At 42.9% G+C, this 9,944-nt stretch overlaps 1 protein-coding gene across 1 annotated transcript in view; it reads right to left on the minus strand.

Moving 5' to 3' along the window:
• Positions 1-4,542, minus strand: part of HEATR6 (HEAT repeat containing 6) — a 32,656-nt gene extending 28,114 nt beyond the window's left edge. The window contains exons 1-2 of the mRNA XM_061390326.1: positions 4,294-4,542; positions 1,741-1,848 (exon numbers count right to left, since the gene is read on the minus strand). Of these exons, the coding sequence (XP_061246310.1) occupies positions 1,741-1,848; positions 4,294-4,512 (327 nt within the window). The 5' untranslated portion in view covers positions 4,513-4,542. The remainder of the gene's footprint in view (positions 1-1,740; positions 1,849-4,293) is intronic.
• Positions 4,543-9,944: the final 5,402 nt, after the last annotated feature.

The following is a 9,944-nucleotide window of genomic DNA, read 5'->3' on the forward strand; positions in this document are numbered from 1 at the left end:
GCAGCCCACCAGGCTCCCCGTCCCTGGGATTCTCCAGGCAAGAACAGGTGGTGCTAGTGGTAAAGAAACCAATTGCCAATGCAGGAGATACAAGAGACGCAGGTTGGATCCCTGGGTTGGGAGGATCCCCTGGAGAAGGAAATGGCAAGCTGCTCCAGAATTCTTGTCTGGAGAATCCCACGGACAGAGGAGCCTGGCAGGCTATAATCCATAGGGTCACAGTCCATAGAGTCGGACATGACTGAAGTGGCTTATTAGCACACGTAGCTAAGGATAGCCAATGTTCAGACGCCACCACATTAGTCTGAAAAATTCTAAACTCTAAAACCGTCTTATTTCATTTAGGAAGTCACAAGTATCAGACACAGTTGGCCACCTGCAGCATTCATCTCCTCTTTCCTTGCTGGCAGAGGGCTGATCTTATTTGGATGTCCACCTTTCCCACATGAGACCTGAAGGTAAATCCCAATTCTGCTAAGACAGTGGTTTTCCATCAGTGGCGATTTTGTCCCCCAGGGAACACCTGGCACTGTCCTGTAGACACTTTTGACTGTCACAGCTGGAGGAATGCTACTGGCATCTGCTGAGTAGAGGCCAAGATGCCGCTAAACATCTTCCAATGCACAGGACAATCCCTCATAACCCAGATTTATCCAATCCAAAATATCAACAGTGCTGAAGATGAGAAACCCTGATAGAAGGGTTGAGCTGCATACTGTTAATCATTTAGGGAGCAGAAGTCCTCCAGGTGATTCTAATGAGCAGTCGAGGTTGAAATTCCTGGTTTAAGCCATTCACGGTAATTCCATTCCCTGATTAGACTGCTACAGAGGGGTCCTAATACCACCTAGGTCTCTCCAGCCTGGTATCAGGGAAAATTTGCTGGAGAGTCTAGGGGGTAAGCTTCCTCATTCTTAAATAAAAGAGAAAGAAAATAAATAGTTCTTTTGCTTCCGCTGGGTGTTATTTACTTATTTTCCATGGGATTCCTGGATTTTAGGCATCTTATGAGTGTGAGAGATGTTAGCTCAGGACAACCCATCCACTTAGCATGGCAGAACGGAAAGATGCCAGAAAGCTTCTTAATTATTAAATGCCCTTAAAGCTGCATTCCTTGGAGCGTGTGATGTAAGATAATTAAAAAAAAAATTATTTAGCTATTCTGGGTTGTCTCTTCTGTTTCTTGCAACCAGAAGCACCTCAGATTACTTAGTTGATAAGTTTTGTGCTAACTACATTCAAATACTCATGTAGTAGTTTACAGTAAGAGCCTCAATTTTTGAACTGTTCCTAAAAAGATATCAGGGATCTTTTTATCTAGGGCCCCACCCCAGCTAAGCAACTTCTTAGGTTAGATGACAAAAATGGTAGCTTTGGGAGAGGGAAAAAAATATTGATAGGAAAGAGGTTGGGGATATTTCAACTTATTCTTAGATATACGTTTAGTCAAATATTAATACATCTTTCCTGAAAAATTCTAAGGTCTGGGGGCTTGAATGATATTGGTTTCCTGAAACAAACAGACAGGAATCCCTCTGATGGACAAACTGGCAGAAAACTTTCTTTTTTTGGTCAGTTATATTTGTTTTGATATAATTCTTAGTAAGGCAATTGTTTCTCATATTTGCAAAGCTTTTGAAAAGACCAGGCTATCATTCCTAACACAGATGTAGTATCTCAAAGATAGTTACTTATTCTCAAAAGTCATGATCTGAATTCTAAAGTTACCTACAGGATTACCTGTAACGTGTTAAGTAAATGGTGGATAAGCTGAGACAATTTGCTGACAAGATGATTCTGATTAAGAGGCACGAGTCGGCACGCTTGGACAAGAAGAGTACTGACATCCTACAAAAAACAAACAAACAAAAAGAATGAAAAGGTGCTACACCTATTAGTCAAGGGAAGACCCGCCCCCAACAGCCAAATGAGAAACTAAAAGTGAACATTCACACTCAAAATGAGTTAAGATGAAAGCATAAACACAGCATGTGCTAAAAAAGGAGGAAAAGAATCAATGATTTTTATACAGTCAAGGACTCCACAGAGTCTCTACATATGTAGAGACAGTACAAATAAATAACCTAGTAAAGGATTCCAGAATATAATAGCACACACCAAAATTAAAAATACCAAAGGTAAGCAAACTGAATTTGCAATGCCACTGGGAAAATCAGAAATCACACTTGCATAAATTTAATGCAGTTAGAAAATCTTTTTTTTTTTTTTTAAAGGAAACTATCTGGAAATCACACCTCTCATTCATCTCTTGATGTTTATTGAACTAAAAGGCTCTGAGCACCTGCTTTGTGCCAGGTCTTTGGGCTCCAAATGTGAACGTATTCCTGAACCTCAAAGAGCTCACAATCTAGCGAGGGAGACAGAAATACTGCTCGCACATAATTAAAGTGAATTGGGTGCTGAAAGAATTAACTGCAAATTCTACTGGGAAACAGTAATTAGGGAAGTCCTGTAGAGACAATTTTTAAACAGAACCTAAAATGATCTGAAGGATGAGTACAACTGCCAGTCAAGGTTGTAGACGTCAAGGTCGTAGACAATGCAAGCAAAGGGAATAGAGTGGGCAGGTCTGGAACAAACACCAGTACCTGCCTGAGGAACGGCAAGTTTCAAATGACTGCACGCAACCCACAGAAGCAAGAGTGACAGAAGACTGGAAAGGCACAAATTATACAAATAAAGCAAAAGTCTCTGATTCCTCCCTTAATTCCACTCCGCTCCCTGGTGACACAAACTATTACTGCATTGTAAACTCTCCCATACATTGTTTTGAACTTTTTGCATCTATAAATGTATATTTATTTTCAAGCCCTCCGCCCCCTATAGTGGTCTCATACTGTAACTTTGCTTTGGCCAGTTACCAATATTCACCGAAGATCTTCCCAGGTCAGAGTTTCACTTTTCTAGTGAGATTCCTTTCCCACTAAAGAAAAGACCACTCCCACAGGAGAGCAAATAATGGTATGCAGAACGGCTGCAGACAGCAAGTTAGAGGAGACTGGTGAACAGTCCAGGAGAGTCATCTTGCCTCAGGCATTCGCAATGCAAATAGAGAGGAGGGGATGGAACTGAGAAACATTTCCTAGACAGATTCTGAAGAATCCAGATTGGAAGGATCTGTAAAGGAGGGTGAAGAACCAGTGTCTGCACCTGTGTCCTATGTGACTGGGCGCACTCTGTTTGTATGCGTTGAGGCATGTGACAGATTGGGGATGGAGTGGGTGTATGGAGATAAAGAACCAATTTTTGAGAACTGTCAAGTTTGAGATGCCTGTGAGCGCCAGAAGACAGCTTATGACTGGGTTTACAGAATTTAGTAAGTAAGTAGTATCCAAGGCCTGATGCGTGTGAATAATATATACAAAAAGTACTTCTAAACAGACAGAGAGGGTGAACTAGCACGGAGGAACAGAAAATGGCCAAAACTCATAGTTCTCATTCTAGTTCTGCCTTTTGCCAGCAATATTAGAGTGGACCCTTGTAAGCGTCCGTATGTTTATCAATAAAATAGACCTAATAACATCAAGGTGAAAGAGGAGAGTGAAAAAGTTGGCTTAAAGCTCAATTTTCAGAAAACTAAGATCATGGCATCTGGTCCCATCACTTCATGGGAAATAGATGGGGAAACAGTGGAAACAGTGTCAGACTTTACTTTTTGGGGCTCCAAAATCACTGCAGATGGTGACTGCAGCCATGAAATTAAAAGACGCTTACTCCTTGGAAGAAAAGTTATGACCAACCTAGATAGCGTATTGAAAAGCAGAGACATTACTTTGCCAACAAAGGTCCGTCTAGTCAAGACTATGGTTTTTCCAGTGGTCATGTATGGATGTGAGAGTTGGACTGTGAAGAAAAGAAAGCTGAGCGCCCAAGAATCGATGCTTTTGAACTGTGGTCGGATACGACTGAGCAACTGAACTGAACTGAATAACATCCAAGGTTCCAAAATCCCTGGAACTGTGCACGGTGAAGTGAAGAACGTGGTAGTAGGGAATTTTATACACACAGAGTTCCGGACGCGGGGAGCGGAGGGACGGGAAAGCGGCACCAGAGATGACACCTGCGATGTTATCAGAGCACAAGTCGGCAAGCCGGAATTTTAAAGAAGCGACTCTACCAGGCACCGCAGTGTCTTCCGGAAAGAGGAGGCTAGAGACTGCACCATGGTCGGAGGGGGCAAACTAAGCCTGCGACTAAGCATTGTGAAGCAAGGCTGGGAAAAGGCCACAGGCCGAGCTCCCTGAAGGGCGGGGCCCAGGCCAGCGGGCCTACCTCAGGGGCCACGCCGCAGCCCTCGCTGTAGGTCTCGGAGATGAGCTGGTCGAAGAGCAGGTGGATCTCCGTGCGGCCGGAACTGCTGTCATCCGGGCGAAGGGCGCAGAGCCTGGCCGACAAACAGCGAAACCCACGCCCCTGCTCGAAGGGTGGCTCCCCCGGCGTCTCTGGCGGCGGCCCGCCTGGCAGGGAACCCACGACTTGCGCCGCCGCCATCTTTCCTACGTAGGACAACAGACAAACACTTCCGGGGCAGCCCCCCGCCTCCACGCGCCAGTTCCGGAAATGCCTGTTTCGGGTCGGAACCTGAGGTGGGAAGGAGTTCTGAAACTACAGGCTCCCTCTTTGAAAACGTATCAGAAATTCTCTGGGAGACTGTTTCGGCGCCCGCCTCTCCTTGAACCCTGACTAAAAAGCGAGGACTGTTATTTGTGTCCCTACCCCCCGGAGGGTTTGTTATTGGGTAGGGCTGACAGTCCCGTTCCTCTTTTCACGCTTACTCCTTGGAAGAAAAGTTATGACCAACCCAGACAGCATTGAAAAGCAGAGACATTACTTTGCCAACAAAGGTCCGTCTAGTCAAGGCTATGGTTTTTCCAGTGGTCATGTATGGATGTGAGAGTTGGACTGTGAAGAAAGCTGAGCGCCAAAGAATTGATACTTTTGAACTGTGGTGTTGGAGAAGACTCTTGAGAGTCCCTTGGGCTGCAAGGAGATCCAACCAATCCATTCTAAAGGAGATCAGCCCTGGGTATTCTTTGGAAGGAATGATGCTAAAGTTGAAACTCCAGTACTTTGGCCACCTCATGCGAAGAGTTGACTCATTGGAAAAGACTCTGATGCTGGGAGGGATTGGGGGCAGGAGGAAGAGGGGACGATAGAGGATGAGATGGCTGGATGGCATCACCGACTCGATGGACGTGAGTCTGAGTGAACTCCGGGAGTTGGTGATGGACAGGGAGGCCTGGCGTGCTGCGATTCATGGGGTCGCAAAGAGTCGGACACGACTGAGCGAGTGAACTGAACTGAACTGACATTCCCGTTTAGCACTAAGCGTTTCAGATTCGGCCTAGGATTGCAGAGCGGCCGCTGTGGATAGGAGTGGCGGAAACTGCTAGTTCGACATTCTTCTTTTCTTACATCGTATTGGAGCCCCTAATTTTTTTCTCCAGACACAAACCACCCAGAATTAAGACTGTGTTGCCCAGTCTTCTTTGCAGCTGACCGTGAATCCTGTAGACCTTAAAGCAGCCTCACCACACAAAAGTAATTTAGAAGTTCAAACTGAACCATGTAAAATGTAACTTGCCTAAGGATGACCTGGTTGAGATTGGACGCCCCAAGATTTCCTGAAACATTGAAAAGAAGAAAAAGAAAATTTAAATGTCCCCATTTAAAATGAGGGGAACAAAATAAACATTTTTAGCGGTGAACAGTTTTCAGTCACCAGACAGGTGAAGGCTTGAAATTTGTATTTGGGCAGACTAGGAAAACCAACTCGAGGGATTTGAGTTATGCAAATATAAAATATAAGTATCACCCATGACTCTTAGAGAAACCCTCGAAGTCGGCTAACTATGCATCTTTTAATAAAACACCTATGTTTAGCAATGAAAATAGGGGCTATGTTTTAGAAGAGGTAGTTGTGGGACTTCCCTGGTGGCCCAGTGGCTAAGACTCCATACTCCTAGTGCTTGGAGCCTGGGTTCGACTCCATACTCCTAATGCTTGGAGCCTGGGTTCGATTCCTGATCAGGGAACTAGATACCCACATGTTGAAACTAAAGTTTCCACATGCCACCACTGCAGAAAATCCTACATTTCCCTAAGAAGACTGAAGATCCCAAGTGCTGTAACTAAGACCTGGAACAGCCAAAGGAATAAATATATATTTTTTAAAAGCTAGTTCTCTGAAGACTGGGTTTATTGGGGGAGAAATACTTATTTTACATTTGAATTTGGATTTAATTATGCTTGTCTATTACTGTTTATTCTTGGGGTGTGTGTATACTTATGTATGTGTGTGATAATATGTATCATACATACATATTATGTATGATATTCAAACATCTGCTCAGACATCAGGAGCTGAGAACTAGTCACTGATGTTTTAGTCTGAATTCTAAAGCAGAGCCTCAAGTGAGGTTGATATGTGAGTGATTTACTCAGGAATGAACAGGAAAGGAGAATCTATATGTGCTACCAAGTTGATTATTGCAAGGGGTGAATGATTGCTGGATCTTTGGGATGTTATGAAAAGCGTTATGGAATGCTCTCAGAAACCCTGTCCTGAGGAATGGAAGTGGGGAGCTTATGTCTGCCAGCCTTTGGCCTCTATGGTCAAGTGTTTCCCCACTAAACATTAGTTCTGCAGAGCTTCTGGGTTGAGCATACATCTGTGTATGGCAGTTCCTGCAGGAGTCTGCCTTTGCATAGACAAGTCTTGAGGCAAAAGTGAGAGGTGTGAGCCAATAGGGTCAGAAGTCTGACAATTTAGCTTGTGCTGAGCTAGTAGATGCAGCAGATAAGCTGGTTGCAATCCCTGGGTTGGGAAGATCCCCTGGAGAAGGGCATGGCAACCTGCTCTGGTGTTCTTTCCTGGAGAATCCCCATGGACAGAGGAGTCTGGCAGGCTACCGTCCATGCGGTTGCAAAGAGTCAGGCATGACTGAGCGACTAAGCACAGCACATAGCAACAATCAGGATAAGATTGAAAGGCTGAGAATATTTGAAGCAGCACATAAGAGATGTCCAACACACTGGGCTAGAAGGAGGTGAGGCCTGGTCATCACCATAGTGAAGGTGGAGTGAAAGAAACCATGGAAGGAACCAAGGTTTGATGTGGCTCATGTTAGGTTGACACATGGATGACCCACAATTCGTGTTATTCAAGACTGAACAACTCAAATATTGTAAACCATACCAGTCTGTTGATTTCTGATGGAACATATCCTTGTGGATGGTAGTGTGGTTTCTCAAAGGAAATGAACATTCCTACTCCATGGTGATTACCAACTGAAGGAAACATATCAAACTCTCAGGGAGGGCTTTGAAACCCCCTGGAATTGGCTTGTATTTAGACAGTAACCTCCAAACTATGGCATTCACAGCTTGTCAAAAGCACTCCCAAGAAAATCTCACACATCCTCACCTGTCCTCACCCTCAATATTTTTATAATCTTACAGTGACTGTGAGCCTTTAATGGGTGCTAAGTTCACAGACATTTCCTTTTATAAATTCTGCGTAAAGTGATCTGGAGCCTTATTCTGGAATTTAGCCTTTTTTTTTTATTTAAAGATTTTTTTTTTTTTTTGATGCAGACCTTTTTTTTTTAAGCATTAAAAAAAAATATTTCTTTTTAGTTTTGGCTGCACTGAGTCTTCACTGCTGCATCCATGCTCTCTAGTTGTGGTGAGCAGTGGCTACTCTGTCGTGCACAGGCTTCTCATTGCAGTGGCTTCTCTTGTTGCAGAGCACAGACTGTAGAGTATAGGCTCAGTAATTGTGGCACATGGGCTTACTTGCTCTGAGGCATGTGGAATCTTCCTGGACTGGGGATCGAACTCATGTTCCCTGTATTGGCAGGCAGATTCTTTACAACTGGACCACAAGGGAAATCCTGATGTGGACCATTTTTTAAAGTCTTTATTGAATTTGTTGCAATATTGCTTCTGTTTTATATATATATATATATATATACTTTTTTTTTTTTTTTGACTCAGAGGCATGTAGGATTGTAGCTCCCCGACCAGGGATGGAATCTGCACCCTGCATTGGAAGGTGCAGTTTTAACCACTGAACTGCCAAGGAAGTCCGTCACTTGTTTCACATTTTGGAACCCTGTTAAAACTTCATTTTTATCACCTCATTAGGGTCTGGATCATTCTAATGGAAGTAGGCTTTATATTATCCCTTTCCCCCATTTCTAATTCACTTCCTTACTTCCTTCAGAACATTGACCATAATGTGTAGTTATTGTCTTTATTTACTTGTTTATTACCTGTTTCTTCTTCTAGAATGTAAGCTTTATGAAAGCACAGATACCATCTGCTTGGTTCACTACTGTATCCTCATTGCTTGCATAGCACCTAGGATGTAACAGGCAACCCACGATACCTGTTGACAGAATGAATGGATTCACTATTATTTATTCAGAGCCCCTATTTGCCATTTGTTGGTTAATGTGAATATCAAATGTTCTGTATACTGTAAAGTCCTATAAACCTTAGGATTCAAATGAGGTAGATATTATTATTTCTCCCTTTTACAGCTAAAGAAAGTTTAAGTGGTTTGAAAGAAAATTTAAATGGTTTGTTAGGGGCTACGAAGGTAGTAAATAAGTCAATATCAGACTACAAACAACCTGGGCCAGTTGAATCTTTTTATTTTTTTCATATTTAATTTATTTATTGACTTGGCTGTGCTGGGTCAGTTGTAACACATGAAATCTTCTGTCTTTGTTGTGGCGTGGGGGGTCTCATTCCCTGACCAGGACTGAACCCAGGCCCTCTGCATTGGGAGCACAGAGTCTTAGCCACTGGATAGCCGGGAATGTCCCAGGACCAGTTGAATCTTAACTCTGTGACTGTGAAAAACATGGATACGAAATTTTAAGTCAATTTTAACCTCCCACATTTTGTAATGGGGAAAACAGGAGGTGGGGGTGCTGGTTTTTAATATTGAGATAAACTAGTAGAGGCCAGGAAGGAGAATTAGCCTTGGATTCTGTTCTAGAGTCTTAAAAAATTAGGACTAAGAGTCATCAGCTCATCAATTTGATAATAATAACAATCATTTAGTTAACATTTATTGGATGTTTCCCATGTGTCAGGCACTATTCAATGCACTTTACATGAACTCACTGCTTTTATCCTTGCAGCTCTATGACGAATATACTGTTATATAGCGGAGGAAACTGAAGTACAGAAAGGTTAGGACGTATGCTAAAGGTCACACAGTTGTATGGTGGGCCTAGGTTTGAAATTTCAAGTTGGATCTCCTAACCACTATGCCATAATGTATAGGACTTAAAGTTTGACGTGGAAATATACTTAAAGCCTTGACACTTGTCTGTTAGATGACTTTGAGCAAATTGATTTCTTCAGACTTCAGTGTCCTTATATGTAAAGTGGTAGTGATAATAAGCATAGTCACAAGGTTGTTGTAGGATAAATTAGATGATACTTGTGGGGTGTATAACACAGTCCTTGTTGAATAGTAAGTGCTCAACAAATGTCATCTATTCCCCATTGCCTCATCTTCTTCCTTATCATCCCTCACCAAACAAATCAAGTACTGTGGGTACTTTTAATGATGATGATTTATTAAAAGAAACAATTATTTTCTCTTCCCAACCGCATCCTTTGTCCACTCCATCCATAGGTCCCTGTCTTCATCTGTCTTCCTGGGCAAGGACCTTCAAACAGTCACATCTTTGCAAATAGGAACTCTAGGAAGGAATGAACAATTGCTAGAGAAAGGGGGCCATAGGATAAGTCTTCATCCTGTGAAATGTACAAAATAATTATGCATGAGACCTGTTGTTTGGGGACCTGAATCCACAGAATACAATTGAGAGACAAGATTTTCCAGTTCTGGGACTCAATAAGAATCTGCCAGGAATCAACAAGGCCATAAATGCCCTAGG

The sequence above is a fragment of the Bos javanicus genome, chromosome 19, assembly GCF_032452875.1.
Source record: "Bos javanicus breed banteng chromosome 19, ARS-OSU_banteng_1.0, whole genome shotgun sequence".
NCBI classification, from domain to species: Eukaryota; Metazoa; Chordata; class Mammalia; order Artiodactyla; family Bovidae; genus Bos; species Bos javanicus.